The 16,779-nt window shown below is 39.1% G+C and overlaps 1 protein-coding gene across 1 annotated transcript in view; it reads right to left on the reverse strand.

The window, feature by feature from the left end:
• The window catches only part of CPE (carboxypeptidase E), a 107,765-nt gene that overhangs the window by 22,502 nt on the left and 68,484 nt on the right, over positions 1-16,779 (reverse strand). The window contains exons 2-3 of the mRNA XM_029939159.1: positions 2,480-2,676; positions 387-554 (exon numbers count right to left, since the gene is read on the reverse strand). Coding sequence (XP_029795019.1) covers positions 387-554; positions 2,480-2,676 — 365 coding nt within the window. The remainder of the gene's footprint in view (positions 1-386; positions 555-2,479; positions 2,677-16,779) is intronic.

Below are 16,779 nucleotides of genomic sequence, written 5' to 3' on the forward strand. Positions count from 1 at the left end.
AAAGAAGCTGAGCAGTAATTGGAAAGGCAGTAGAAGGGGCAGGAGAGAGTGCAGTTGTACAAAGCAAGGGAGAAAGTTCTGGAAAAAAAAAAAGGTGAACAGTGTGAAATGCTGTGATGTGCTGATAAAGGGCCTCTGAAAGGGCCATGAAGACTTTTTAAGACCCCCCCTCATCTGGGTTCTTCCCTCCTGTCCGCACCCCCACTTCTTATTCCCTTGACCCCCTGCCCAATTGCAGGGTCTCCAGCCTTGACCTTCCAGGAACTGGCTGATTATCCCACACAAACTTTCACATTACTCTTATGTCCTCCATTACGATGCAGATATTAGAACATATTTCCTTAGGCTAGAAAACAGAACCCAAGGAAACTCTACATATTCTCTACCTTCGTGTTTTGATCCACAATCTTCTTCAGATTTTTCAGCAGATGATTATTTGGACCACCTTCTTTCTCATTAACATAAACTATCCTATCCAGGTCTGGAAAGTTCCGGTTCAGATCTATTCCCTGGGCATTACTTCGGCCCACAAACCAGTCCTTGAGCTCACCAGGCTAAAAGAATCAAGGAGAAAATAATAAGTTATTTAGTATCATTGGTACTATCTAATTAAGGATCTCATTAATGATTTTTAAAACAACTTATTAAGATTAATTATTTCAGCAATACCCTCTCAAAGTTGCATTTTCACTTTCTTACTGACAAACACATGAAGGTATTAGATTTAGAGTATTTGTTATACTTATTTCAAAAATATTTTCAATGAATAATAAAGATTTTAAATATTAATAATAATTACATTTAAATGATATGTATCATCAAACTGCAAAAAAAAAAATCTGTATGTATTAGTAATAGATGATATCTTTCAAAGCATGCCAGTCTAGGGGTGCCTGAGTGGCTTAGTCCGTTAAGCATCTGACTTTGGGTCAGGTCATCATCTAAAGGTCTGTGGGTTCACGCTCCGTGTTGGGCTCTGTGCTGACAGCTCAGAGCCTAGAGTCTGCTTCCGCTTCTGTGTCTCCCTCTCTCTCTGCCCCTCTCCCACTCATTCTCTCCCCCTCCCTCTCTTTTTCTCTCTCTCTCAAAAATAAAAACATTAAAAAATTCTTTTAAAGCAAACCATGCCCGTCTAGATTCGGGTTTAAGTAAAATATTCATTGGGTCTATAAATCACAGCAATTAATTTTTTAAGTATTCAAAAGAATATATTACTAAAGAAGATTGGAGGTTAAAAATGAGTTTAACATAAATTATTTATATACTAGTAATCTACCTCCCTCTTATAGTCTTCATGAAAAACTCCATAGATCTCTGTAAGTTGAGAAATTCTAAGCCCTTCATTCCAGTAATGGTATAATCTGGAAATTTAATGAAATGACCAAGACATTTAGTTATATTCCATAATGCATATTTCTTGTTTTATTATTATATTATACATAATCTATGATATAGAGCTAATTCCCATATTCTTGAGATTATATAAATCAGATAACTTAGACTCTAAGGAAGAGAAATCTATAACAGAAGATAAATATGATAATCTTTTGTCCACTCTTACAGTTCTGAATATAAATAATTATACTTATAATTATTAATTATGATAAATAATCTTGCAATTCTTAAAATAGTAAATAATTTAATTCTCTATGTTATTGGAATTTTCCTTTTATAACTTTAGAAATTGTATCAATGCTATTTACTGAATTTCACTGTCTGGGTTTCTTACAATGTTAAACTGTCAGATCACTGGATCTTTCATTTTTAAGGCACAAATCAACTTCCTAACTGTAGATAAACATACTAATATGTACTTTAGTACATTGCCATAAAATAAGAAAACTGCCTCAAACTGTAGAAAATCACTAATGTTCTTACCTGTGCAAACAAAAAGGGAACACAAACCGTATATCCTCTCTTACAATGTTGTCCCTACTTTCCAGCTTCTCTAACAGTTACAAGGTATTAGAATAATCTCATGTTAGATGTAAGAAGAGTTTTTGGAGGTGGTGTTTTTTACTTTACTCAGCATTCATAGACAAGAATCAAACATTGATCTCGCCAAATTTTTTCTTCCTTGATGTCAGTAGAGGGCGCTATGACATCACCTCATTCGGAGACAGCCATGGCATTACTCGTCAATACTCGGCCTCAGTCATATTTTTAAATTTTTAGTAGAAAGTAAATTTATCCAGTCGCAAACGTGGGTGAAAAAATAGGATTTATTTAATAACAAAACATGAATTCAATTTGACTTATTAACAAAATTTCTCAATCGCAATCTCTGCTGAAGAAATTCACCCAGCATCCCTTTCCTTCTGAACTTTTTTCTTGCCTGCAAGTTGGATGGCATGTCACGTATCTCCTCCTCTGCCCTCCATGTAAACTTCACAGGAGTCTACTACTTACGCATAAGCACACAGGCGCAAACGTCCGAAATGAAGCCAGCGTGCCCCGCTCTGAGCTGGCCACAACTCACCTGCGATGCGGCCTTCTCAAAGCCATCAGGGTTGAGGGAAGGCATGATATGGATACGAGTGTTGTGGATCAGCTTGACGATTGTCTCGTTCCCCTTTTGGTATTCGTTGCACAGGTACTGGGCCAGGAAAATGAGCAGTTCCCGTCCAACAGCTTCATTACCATGCATGTTCCCAATGTATTTAAATTCAGGTTCACCTAAAAGAGCAAAAATCGATAGTATGGAGACACCTTCTATAGCTCCAAATGGAATACAAACGGCACACAGTTATGAGTATGTTGTGTATCTCCTAATTTACTACACATAGCTAACAGTTTCTTCTCCCTCCAAAAACGATACCTAAGAAATATACTTTAAATATAAAAAATACTCTTTCCTTCCCATTCTCTCTCTTCAGCTTACCCACTTATTAAGGACTGAGCTGTGTCTCCTACAAATTCATATGTTGAACCCCTAACCTCCAATGTGACTATATTTGGAGATAGGACCTTTAAGGAAATAATTAAGGTTAAATGAGATCACAAGGGTGGGACCCTAATCCTTTCAAGAAGAGACACCATCGATTGCTCTCCTCTCTCCACAGGTGCGTGGAGAAAACATAGCGAGAAGACTGCCTGCAAACCAGAAGAGAAGTCTCAGAAATCAACCCTGCTTATCCCTTAATGTTGGACTTTCACTTTTCAGGACTATAAGAAAACAGATATCTGTTGTTCCAGTCACCCAGTCAGTGGTATTTTGTTAGGGCAGCCCAAGCAGACAAATAAAACTATCCCACCCTCAAAAAATAATAATATACTGCACGCCTCCTACTGGTTGAAAACTGAACTTCGCATTTTTTTCATAGTCCTCACAAACATCTAAAAGTAGGTATTATTTGGGGCGCCTGGGTGGCTCAATCGGTTAAGTGTCCGCCTTTGGTTCAGGTCGTGATCTCATGGTTCATGAGGTTGAGCCCCACATCGGGCTCTGCGCTGACAGCACAGAGCCTGCTTGGAATTCTCTCTCTCTCCTTCTATCTGCCTCTCCCCTGCTTTGCTCTCTCTCTCTCTCTCTCAAGATAAATAAGTAATCTTTAAAAACTTTTAAAAGGGGCGCCTGGGTGGCTCAGTCGGTTAAGCGTCTGGCTTCAGTTCAGGTCATGATCTCGCGGTTCGTGGGTTCGAGCCCCGCATCGGGTTCTGTGCTGACAGCTAGCTCAGAGCCTGGAGCGTGTTTCAGATTCTGTGTTTCCCTCTCTCTCTCTGACCCTCCCCTGCTCGCACTGTCTCTCTCTGTCTCTCAAAATTAAATAAAAACCATTAAAAATTTTAAAAAAACTTTTAAAAAATAAAACGTATTATTTTATGATGAACAAACTGAAGTTCGGACTGCTTAAGAGGCATGATCACAGTAACACAGCCCATGAAGCCAGGATTCAAAAACTGGTCTTCTCATTTGCTGCTGTGGTTGTTCCTCTTTTTTAATCTGAGTGATTAAAAGCATGAACTTTTGGAACCAGAGTGCACGGGTTCAAATCCTAGCACCAAGACTTAACTGGCCAGCCTTGAGCAAGTTACTTTGACGTTCCAGGGCTCTGTTTTCCCTATAAAAGAATAGAGTCTACCTGTAAGATTACTGTAAGAACTAGGTGAAAGAATGAGTATAAATGCTTAGAACAGTGGCAGGCAAAAAAACAAGTGTTATGTGTTTGCTATAATTATTTTCAATATTATTATGATTATAATTATATCACATTACCTTATCATTGTGAGGTTTTTCCATATATAATCTAATTTTCACTTTACAAAAGTCCACTAAAATGGGAAAGACGGATATTTTTATTGCCATTCTTGTACAAATGCAGCCCATAGAGAATCTGTTTTGCTGAAGTGCTCAGAATTCAAACACAAATCACTGTGGCCTGTTTATGCTGCTCTCTGTTGCATTTTAGAAGGAGTAATACAATTGCAGAGCGTAGCAGCAAATGATCTTAATTAATCTTGTTTTTCTGTTCCCTTCTGCTTCATCCATCCCCCAGGCCCAATTTCTGTAGTAGAAAGGATTTTCCCACTTACAAAATCACTAGGACTGCTCACCCCTGGTAAAAGAAAAATTGGAAATATTTTTCTTCTGGAAATATATTATCTGAACATCCTTTGCACGAGATTCCTGAGTGTGTGATTCAAATGACTACCTTTTACAGAGAACCATGTCCTTGTGTGACCTTTCTGACCGCACTTACACTAATCTTAATCTAAGGATCAGGCAGGAGAGGATCCGAGCTATTTATATGCCCTGTGTTTTCTTCCTTTGAGGGAAAGTCGCTAATAAAACTAACCCCCAGGGACTTGCCCCCAAGGTATGTGAGAAGAGACATTGTCTTTGCTTCTGATTTCAAATGTCATAATAACCTTCTTGCTTTCTGTCAAACTCGTGCACTTTAACCTTCCCCTTACGGGATATTAATCTGATTGAGGCACAGAAAAAACTGTAGCACTCTGCTACAAAAAAAAATAGAGATCAAATGCCCAGGGGAAGATGACAAGCCTCTTTGACGAAGTTATTTGAGCAGATTGTACTGTGCGAGGCAGTCTGCTCCCGCCCCTCACCCAAACAGCTTTGTCGGGGGTTCCAGTCACTCAGAAGAGCTCGGCCCACAACCCATAAAAGGGGATGAACTCACTGAAATTTTGTATTACTTCTCTGGTTAAAGAAGTAAGTGTGGGTGTGTGTGTGTGTGTGTGTGTGTGTGTGTGTGTGTGTGTGTTTAAAGGAGAAATAGCAAACTCACACTCGCTTAGCCCCCCAATGTGTGTTTGGTCCTCGCAATATATTTTATATGTGAATCCGAATGCTTCTGCAAAAGACTTGCTCTCCAGGCTCTGCCACAGGCATGACCACCCCCTATGGCTACACAAAGGCCTGGTTTTCAAAGTCGGAAAACGTCCGATGTGGTTTTATTTCTTCAACTCTGGAGGAATTTTCTCTCAGAAGCAAATCTCCCCCAAAATGCCTCTTATATTTATGGGGAGATATTAATCATAATAATGACAATAGCAATGCTTGAGTTTGATATAAATATAGAACGGTAAAGGTCATTTTGCCGAAGACGTTAATGTATGGAAATGAAATTCAAGGCACATGTGACTTAGCAAAAGAAAAGGCAAGTGTATTTTTATCTTCTGCTGTCTTCTGGAACAAATTAGATTGCTAGATAATGCCATCCTCAGAGTACAGAAGAGCTGTGTTAAGCCTACTGACGTGTCTTGTGAGATGAAGAGCTACACTCTTTAAATATAGTTTCTGTTGGGGCCACTTGGGTGGCTCAGTCCTTTAAGCGCTGACTTCAGCTCAGGTCATAATCTCACAGTTCATGGGCTCAACCCCATGTCGGGCTCTGTGCTAACAGCTCGAAGCCTGGAGCCTGCTTTCGATTCTGTGTCTCTCTCTCTGTCCCCCTCCACTCATACTCTCTTTCAATAGTAAATAAACATTAAAAAATATTTAAATATAGCATCTATTGGACACATACATACAAGAGACCCAAAAGCCAAGAGATGAGCGTTCCGAAACTCAAAGAATGTAGGGTCTGGAGGAGGACACAGATGCACACACGAACAGTTTTCGACAGTGAGGCAACAATGAAGAAACGGATACATAAGGAACCAGCTTCAAGGTTCTAAAATGGGATATTCCTACCCCCTGTATGGCCCTTCCTCAACCCATTGCCCTCCCACAGCCAAATTTATCTTTTCCCGACACAACCCCCATTGGGTCTCCTCTACTTAAAACCCATCGGCTAACTAACTTCCCATTTGCTTTCACCACAAAGACCAAATTCTCCACAAGGGCTTTCATTCCCCTGTGGTTTGGCCTGTTGCACCTTCCTGGTGTCCTGAGACACCTTCATTGCCTGCCTTCCAGCCATTGGCTCTGGCCTGTGAGAGATGCTCTTCTCACACATGCATTGTGCCCTCATGTTCTTCCAATCATGGAAAACTACGGTTTCCTCAGAGTATCTCTAATCTAACTCCAATTCTTTTGTTCTGTTTACTACCCCAGTGTGAAAATATACATTAATCAGTGTGATTGTTTGATCTTCCACCCTGAGACAACACGGTCTATCTTAGCTTCAGGTAGAGCTGAAACACAACGAGAGCACAATAAACATTGATTAAATAAATCCATGAGTAAATGAATAAATGAATGAGCTTGCTTTTCACTCCTAACCTCCTTAGCAGCATGGCCGATGGCAGAAAGTGTCCTTGAGATGTAGGTGAGCTGTGGCCACCTGAAAACTTTCTGGTGCAGTGAGGGGGGAAATGAATCCCTGAAGGAGGCTTGAGGCACGGTCAGGGAGTTCGTGTCCTGGGGGCCATATTTGGAGACCTCAAGGCTTGCTGCCTCCTCAGTGCTGGGAATCTGACCTTCCTGGGCAGGAATGGAAATTCTCTGGGAATGAAAGCAGCAGTGTTGTGAACAGCTGATTTCCCAGGAAGAAGATTAATCTCCATGGTCACAAGAGAATCGCAGAACTTCTAGGCAAGAACTCCCTAAGACTATTTTTGTTGTCAAGTCTAAACAAAGAGTCCTAGAGAGACTTTGCCTTTAGAATCCTTCATTTAGAAACAGAGATAAAACTGAAGACTTTGAACTTAGAATAAGCCTAAATCCATTTACTTTCCATTTATTTAAAGAAGGACTAATTGCTTTTCATCGACACTTAATTTTCTTTTCTGTGGTTCTAAAGCTCGAGCTTACAACAGGCTGTGAAATGGATGACGTGTGCATGCCTGTTTCGGTGTCCATACAGAGCGAGTCCCAGGGTTAGCTGCTGTGTCGCGTCCTGTGGACCCAGCTGGTAACGCACACACACCCAGGCGTCAGCTCATCTCTCACCTAGCAACGGGAAGCCACGGTGGCAGGAAGTACTCCTAGTACACTTGGGGATGGTTGGTTTTACATTCATCTTACTTTCCACACTCATTATCTAATTCATTATCTTTTTCACACAGTGATTACCCTGAGTTCCTGATCCTGCAGCTGAGGAATCATATTGGCACAATTTGCCCACTCACCAATTGCATTGACTCAGGAAGCACAGCTCCGCTGTTGCATCAATTTTTCCACAACTTCACGTAACCATCAGTTTTCCAGGTACTCACATGGCACACAGTCGTCAACCAAGCCACCGTTAAGATAGTCACCTGACAAGCCAAGTCCAGCCTGGCTGCGTTTCCGTCTGTTTCATCTGCGTCACGGAACAGTTAATGTACCTGACTGGATTTGTATCCTCATCACAAGAGAAGAATAACTGATGAGCATTTTAAAATAAGAGCCAAAGCTTTTGTGAAGTCAGAAATCAATACATTTCAGAGTGGAGCAGGCAAATGATTTTAAGTTCCATAATTGTAACTCCTCCTTTGCTTCAATTGTTTATTAATGTGATTTGAAATAACTAAATCACTAAAAAAAAAAAGAAAAAACTTAAAGAAATATCAATTGCTTCAAAAATAAAACACAAGTATTTTACATCCCCAGAAAGTCACACATCTTAGGCTTAGCCCATGGGTAAAGGTTGAAGCTGACGGACTGGCAAAGCCCCCGGATGATAGGAATTAATGGTCTTAAAGTGACCAGAGAGCCCCTAAAGCAGAAATTCACAGCCTCAGTAGACCGAGCCAAAATAATTAATAATTAATAATTAATAATAATAATAATAAAGGGCTAAAAGTAAAAAAAATCATACTGTCTGCTGTTCTCACAAAAAAAGAAATTCTTACTTTCACTATCTTATTTGATCCAATAAGTCACCCTGTCTGTCTATAATATTTTCTCCTCTTGGAAATAGCTGACAGGCTGACCATTGGGAAGAGGACTTGATAGATGACTTGTAAGGCCCTTTCAAATCTTAGAACCAATTATTCGATGACTTCTACATGGGAAGAAAAGAGCAGAGGACAAATATCTAATGGAAAAATGAGATAAATGTGAAAATAGGTTGTAAACTGTGAAACTCTACGTAAGAAGTGCAGCATCATTATTTAGGGAAAAAAAATAAGTAGGTTAAGGGTATTTTAAGTAAGAACTTGAGTCTAGTAATAAAACTCATTCTGTAAATAGAAATGAAACTCATACCGAGATAAATCTATTCTTCCTCCAACATCAAGTTATTGCCAAAATGTAGGTCCACTAACTCATTTGAAAGGTATACTTAACTCACTGATTTTCACAATTCCTAGAGCTGGTGACAATTTCAAAATACATGTACCTGGTACATGTAATATACTAAACACACTACTGAATAACTACACTATCCAAAAATACAGCCCTATTTCTCAAAAATATGGCACAATGTGCACAAAATGAATGATTTTGAGAAATAGATATATAAATAGCCATACAGGCAGCACAATCTCTGAACTGATTTGCTTTGCAAACGGCTATGCAAGCAAGTTGGAACCAGCTCTGGAACAGATGGGCCTTTTCATCGATGATCTCCCTCTCTCGGTGGTAGACCTGAGGTTAAGACATTACTGCTACTAATTGTTTCCACTCGCATGACACCCTAACATATCATAACTTGTAAATCATGCTTGTAGAAGGAACCCTGCAAGTTTCCGAACACTTGTCAATAAATACATCATTAATTGGCTCATGTTTTAGCACATTTTAGCTGTCTAAAGTACTGAGCATAGTCCGAAAAGAAATCCAAATCTCCAGGGGCCAAATAAAAATTGGAAGAGGGTGGTATGAATATGAAAACAGATTCTTCTTCTTTGGAAAAGATGAGGAGAGAATCTAGAAGGTAGGGAAGAAAAGAAACCAAAGAAGGCCAAAAGAATAAAAAACAGTTGCAGAAAACAATACCTCCCCTTGCTTCCTCCTTCATAGTCCTATTTTAAAATAACTAAATTTACATGACATCTTGAAAGTAAAATCTCACTTCATCTGATTTTTAATGGGCAACCAAAAGAGAAGGCATTACAGAATTTTCCTGCAGAGTTGCATTCCAGAACAATTTTTGAAAATATTAGTTATGCATTAGCCATTATATATAATTTTAAAATTCTCTTACAAATGGCATCTAGCATGTACCTAGTAAGATCCTAACTGAGGAAAGATGGATAAACAAAAGAGCAGAAGACATTCCTAGCCTAACAAGTCTATAAAAGCAATGTCAGAGTCACAATCCTGGGGTCACGAGACGGAGCCCTGAGTTTGGCGAGGAGCCTGCCTAAGATTCTCTCCCTCCCCAGCTCACGTGCAGGCACGTGCACATGCTCGCTCGCTCTCTCAAGAAAAATAAAATTACACACAGAGATTTATTTAAATATGTGTGTGTTTGCTTTTGTTTTGTGTGTATGTGTATATATAATATACATACATATATATATATTCAGGCTAGTATCTACCATACTTTAATTATGTTTCATTTTATGCAGTAAGAATTAAAAGGGTTTGTTTGGTTTTTTTTCTATTGAAATAAAGCTGTTTTCTAAAGCACTGCACCATTATACATTCATTCTAGGGAGAGGGAAAGTAAGAGAGGAGTAGAGAAAAAAATTTTTTTTGGCTGGATGAATTATTCTAGCAGTCACTGATTGGATTATATCACTCTTTGCTCTAATGCTAATTATAATAAATCAGTGAAAATTTACTTTAACCTGTTAAATAGTTTTTCTAAAATATTTATCATTCCAAATATTCAAAATTTCTTCTGTTCTTTCTAGAGTGTTGACCTACAAGGCTATCTTCACAATGAAAAAGGCAGTATAATCCTGTGCCCACTCACAGAAATTTATAGTTTTAAAATCACAGAAATTGGTTACTTAAAACTAGTAACATGAAACATTTTATAGCTACTATCTAAGGAGAGGCTGCCTACAAAAGCCTTAGATTCAAAAAAAAAAAATCTTTGACTTGTTTAACAGCATCGTGACATGAACATAGAACAAATTTTAATATAGAAATCAAATATGGCAGAGATTATTTTAATGATGCAGTTTCATGAAATCTTTCTGCAGATATTAATCACCAGGAAAGACAGAATTACTTTTATAGTATTATAATAGCTATATCTAAAACATCAAATGGTTATCAAAATGCCTTTGTGCAAATATTTACAGAAAATGGATTCTGGACCTTAAAGCATCTTTTTTAAAAAATTTTTTTAATGTTTGTTTATTTTTGAGAGATAGAGAGACAGAGCACAAGCAGAGGAGGGGCAGAAAGAGAGGGAGACACAGAATCTGAGCTCCAGTCTCTGAACTGTCAGCACAAAGCCTGATGAAGGGCTTGAACCCACAGACTGTGAGATCATGACCTGAGCCGAAGTCGGACACTTAACCAACTGAGCCACCCAGGTGCCCCTAAAGCATCTTTTAAAAGTAATTTTAGGGGCGCCTGGGTGGCTCAGTCGGTTAAGCCTCCGACTTCGGCTCAGGTCAGATCTCACGTTCGTGGGTTCAAGCCCCGCATCAGGCTCTGTGCTGACAGCTAGCTCAGAGCCTGAAGCCTGCTTCCGGTTCTGTGTCTCCTTCTCTCTATGCCCCTCCCCCTCTCATGCTCCGTCTCTCTCTGTATCAAAAATAAATAAAACATTAAAAATTATAAAAGTAATTTTATTTTACATAACTCTTGAAGATGTTGTCTTTCACCAATATTTTTATTATATAAAATAAAATGTGAAGATAAATATATCTAAGAGGCCAAGAACAGAAGAGTTAAATGACTGGCACCAGAAGAGAGGGAAAGAAAACAAATGAAACAGGGTGCCTGGGAGGCTCAGTCGGTTAAGCATCCGGCTTCAAGTCAAGTCATGATCTCATGGTTCGTGAGTTCGAACACTGTGTCGGGCTCTGTGCTAACAGCTCAGAGCCTGGAGCCTGCTTCGGGTTCTGTATCTCCCTCTCTCTCTCTGGCCCTACCCTCTCTCTGTCTCTCAAAAATAAATAAAAAACATTAAAAAAAAAAGAAAAGAAAACAGATGGACCTGGTTTCTGACAAACGATGACACCTCAGTTTTTGACGGCTCTCTTGCTAACATATATGGTTGTGATTGCTGCGTCCACTTTAGAGAATAATTCCCATGAGAAGTCACGTTGTAGCTTGGGAAGAGAAGGTTAGGTGCAGCATCACGTTCCCAAAAGTTGTTGTGAGGGGAAGGATTTGGCCAATTCTGCAAAGCTCCAGAGGGCAAAACTAAAATCGTGACTAGAAAGTCTAGAGAGAGCATTTAGCACAGCTGAAGAACAGACTTTCCTTCAGCCCAAGCTGTTGAAAGCCAGAATGGCTGTTGTGAAGTCAACTCCCCTGGAAGGCAAGAGCTACCTCGAAGCCATGCTGTGGAAGCTGGACCGGATGACCTCAGATCCTAGGATTCCATAGAAACAGAGCCTAATTGCTTTCCGTTGACCAACTTTTGCTATTCAAGCTTCTAAACTTGCCCTATACAAATCATAGCTCTCAATAAATGTTACCCGACAGCTTGGACAGTTCTCTGGAATGAAGAAAAGATGATAGATCATCATAGTGAACTAAAACAGGTTTACAAAAAGTAATGGAAAAACACAAGTCCATATCCACCAATCACCACCCTGCATGCCCATGAGACAGCAGCCCATCTTATTCCAAAGGTGAGAGGATGAGTGAAAGTGATGTCATCAGAACATATGTGGGTGGAAAATGTCAAGCATTTCTAGCAGACACAGATGAATGGAGCAAAATTTCAGTTTGCTAATAAGCAGTGAGTGGCAGCAATACTAACAGCCTAAAACAACATCGGCAGTGCAGAAACTTCGTTGAACAATCTCTTCCCAGAAACTCCTTGGAACTTTCTCTTTATTTCTTTCAGGAAGAAGATAACTCAAAAGTCAAACATCGTCAGGCTGTTATTTTCTCAATCATAACTAACGACTGCAGCACAGTCTCAGAAGCAGTGGGCAACATAAGAGAGTATGCTGTAGAGTAAAGGGCAAAATGGAGTGTTCCGGGTCTCTCTGCACACCTCACAGCTTAGGAAGCCTGTACTAGAGGAGACGAGCCTGGGTCTCCTCTGGGTCTACGGCCAGGAAATCATTCCACACCAGGGCATGTGTGAAGTATTCCCTTTTTTCAAAGTTGTTTCTGGAAAACACTGCTGACTAACACTCTCTAGGTAAGAATCCGTTGTGGGCCTCTCACAAATACCGATTTCTGGGCTCCGTTCCCAAAGATCATCCTTCAAAAGGTCTGAGAAGGGGCCTGAGTAACTGTATTTTTAAAAGAGCTAGAGGTGATCCTGATGCCCTTCTGGGATGGAGAAAAAGTGATTTGGGAGTAGTAGGTGCAGAGAAAGTCTAGTGGTTGAGGGGAGGTCAGTGGTGCCTGCAAAAAAGTGGGAATTCCAGTGGTGAGGGTCAGTGGGATGCAGACTGAGTAGGAAGATAGTTCCTAATTTATGGGTCATTGGGCTTTTTTGAGAATCCGATTCAAACAAAAGTATGAATTCTCTTCCCTCACACGTGCAAAAAAAAAAAAAAGGCCACAAAACTGTGCAAAGATTTTACAAACTTAAGGAATCTTTTACTAGACATTTAGAAGTCAGAATCTGGAAAGAGAAATAACAGCCACCATAAATATCAACATACGTTTCTTACATAAGCTTGTTTCCTGATCCAGATAAATGGACTATTTATTTCACTCCCTTCCCTACTGCAAATGGAACACAGCACTACGGCTGCAATAGAGCACTGTTTAAAAGGAAGTTAAGGGTTTGGGGAGCATGGACTTAAATAAGACAGACTTGAGTTTGAATTTCAGCTCTAACATGATACACCTAAGCTTTTGTAAATAACCTCCTCCCCAAGCCTCAAGATTCTTTTCTGTAAATTGGCTTATAAAACTTCTTTTGTTAAGTTGTTGAGAAGATTAAGTGAGAAAATAGACATTATGTGCCATGCCCACAACTAGCAGGTAGCCAATAAATGGCTGCCCATCACTCATGCTGTTAACATAATATGAACAGTCTTTCATATTGGAAACATATAAAGGCTAGAAGCTTCCAATAGTCATACGAGGTGGTCCTGGGATCTTTCAAAAAGCTGTGGAACCTAAGTGAGTTTGGAGAATTAACCAATCGTTCCAGGAGTTTAGATAAAAATGTCAGCCTAGTGTTGACCTATCCCATAGGGCAGGCTCCTCAAACGTGGCTGTCAATCACCTGAAGATCCTGTTAAAATGTAGGTTCCAATTCAGCAGGTCTGGAGGGAGGCTTGCCTGAAACTCTAATGAGCCCCCCAGGGGTACCTGCTGCTAGTCTGAGGAGCACTCTGAGTGTAGGAAGGCCGTTTGAGACCTCCAAATCAAGAGTGGGGGACAGAGAAAAAGAAAAAGCAAGAGGCCAACGTTCAAATAATACGACTCTTTGGAAACTTGAGTGTTTTTTCTTAACGTTGGCTTACTCCAACCAACTTGCATGCCCACCCACCCAAAGGCACCCAGGATAATTCTGGAGGCCACTCCATGGCTTCAGGCCTAAGATTCACTGTAAATGCTAAACACATGAACAAAAATGTATCTGCTAATGTATATTGAACACAACGTTAGATACAAGAGGATGGTAGAGTAGAACAGGACTTCTTGAAACATCCCTATAATGCTCTAACCTATTCAGATTATAGGGAAGTACATTGCTCTTCTCAATTTTAAATCCAATATTTAAATTTTAAAAATACATTAAATAATTATGCATGGTTCTACATTTTTAATGTAGTTATGAATAAATTATGAGTAACCATGGATTCTTATAGGCTCTGCACTATCATATTTTGTTTATAATTCTCTCAGTAAAGTACTTTCAAGATTTTTACATATTGCAGTATTCTAATTTTATCTCGCACTCCATCTCACCCATCTTCTGCTACTCTCTTATTTATTTCTTTGGGGACTAAGATAAGAACTTGAAAGATTTTTTTTTCTCTCTTTCTTTCTTTTTTTCTTTCTTTTTTTTTTTTTTTTGTTTTGTTTTGGCAATGAAGAGGAGAGGATAGGACAATGAAGGAGACAAAATCTCATGTGAGGACAAGAAGGCAACTAAACAGATACACACAGTCCCCAACAGAGACTAGAGATATCTGATCTTACAATACATTTTATTAATTTATATTAGTATTTGATCTGATCCTTCCCTTAAGGATTCTTTAACATTGATTTAAATAAATCTTATTCGAGCATTCAAAAGTAAAAATAATATGGAAATGTTCTGCTAAATAAAATAAAACCACCTGGCTTCAGTGAAAAACTAAGGACAGTTACTAAGTATTAATTAATCATCTTTAATTTCACATGTCCCCAAGTAAACAATACCTACAATCCCAAAACATCACTATAGAATTTTATATTGAAACCTCATCATTTTTCTTGTTCAAGATTCTTTTAAAATTATTTAAGATTCGGTATTTGGATGGTGTGAAATATGATGTCGAAAATATTTTATTGAAACATTTCTTTGTGAACAAAATAAATGGCTATGGTTTTAATGGTAAAAATCATCATGTATATCAAAAGTCACCATTTAAAAATAATTTCTAGGTGTTTACCAGCTCAAAAAGGATAAGAAACTGTACCCCTAAGCCAGCAAGAAAAGAATTTCTTTTCCAGTAAGATAATTGAATAGCAGAAAACAATCCAAAAAATCCTTCATGAAATTGCACGATACCAAAGCAAACACACAAAAACGTTTACAGCTTTATCTAGTTTCATCACATATCTCAACTTTAAGGTAGGAAATACAGTTATTTCCTTCATATGTCTGGTACTCTCCTTTCATTACCTACCAATCACTCTCCTGTCTTCATCCTCACTTCTCTGATGTATATATGTCTTATCCCCACAACGTGCAAACATGAAAAGACATAGCTAACAGGGCAACAAGGGCAGTCATGAAAATTAGCAAACAGAAGTCACAAAAAGAATTAGATCCTTCCTTAAATAAACTGGTATTCTTGTGTCTGCTCAACATTTCTCATGTCACACGTCAACACACTAACACACACGGCAGTGTTCAAACGTTTATTAAGCTCTATCTCATCTTATCCTTCTTTAAACTCATGGTATACATGGAGGTATTATCATTAGGACATTGGTAAACACAGACTAAGACCCAGGTATTAGACCTGGGTGATATTAACAATGGCCTGCGTGTACTAAGGGCTTACCCTGTGGAAGGGGCTGTTCCAAGGACATTCTATTTATTAATTCATCAACATGCACGCATGTCCTATGAGGTAGGAACTATTTTCATTTACATGTTATAGATGAAGAAACCAAGGACACTGGGACACTGAAGAGTGTCCTAATACCACACACCTTACTAAGAGCAGTACTGGGATTCAATGCCCATGACCGAGCACCACAGCAAATTATTTAACTGCCCTACTATCTGCCTCACTTAACCAAGTTTTAATATTCCATTCTGCTTTGTGCTAAATATCCAAACTCTAGTTTACTTATATGCAATAATCTACCAGACAGTGGATGAAAGATCAAAAGTATCTTAGCGGACCAGCCCATTGCTATAGGTGTTGTAGAGCCAAGAGGCCAGTTAGGAATGGTGAGAGTACACCCGGTAATGAATGAGGTTGTGCCTTTTGCTTTAGTCTATGTCAGTTCCCATCGGGCCAGAGCCAGCAGTGTCTCCTTCCTATGGTTCCCTTTCCCAGACAGAAGTAAGGCATTTCCTCCCAGCTAGGTGCCACACATCAGAAGATGAAGCTATGGTATGGACTGTAAGAAAGAGATCTCTGCACTCCCATGTTCACTGCAGCACTACTCACAACAGCCAAGATGTGGAAACAACCTAAGTGAACATGGGCAGATGAATGGATTTAAAAAGTGGGTAAAAACAATGGCACAGTGTTCAGCCTTAAAAAAGGAAGGAAATCCTGCAATATGTGACAGCATGGATAAACCTTGAGGACATTATGCTAAGTGAAATAAACCAGTCTCAGAAGGACAAATATTGTATGATTCTAATTCTATGAAGTATCCAAAATAGTCTAACTCAATAGAAGCAAAGAAAAGAATGATGGTTGCCAGCACTGGGGTAAGGGAAATCCATGTCAGAGTGTATAAAACTTCAGTTCTGCAATGTAAGTTCTAGATATTTATTGTACAACACCGTACCTATAATTAACAATTCCGTACTCTTTTTTTTAAATGTATATTTTTTTATTTTGAGAGATAGAGAGTGTGTGTGGACAAGTAAGGGAGAGGGGCAGAGAGAGAGAGAAATAGAGAGAGACAGAATCCCAAGCAGGCTCCACACACAGCTTGGAGCC

This window comes from Suricata suricatta, chromosome 1 (assembly GCF_006229205.1).
Source record: "Suricata suricatta isolate VVHF042 chromosome 1, meerkat_22Aug2017_6uvM2_HiC, whole genome shotgun sequence".
Taxonomy (NCBI): domain Eukaryota; kingdom Metazoa; phylum Chordata; class Mammalia; order Carnivora; family Herpestidae; genus Suricata; species Suricata suricatta.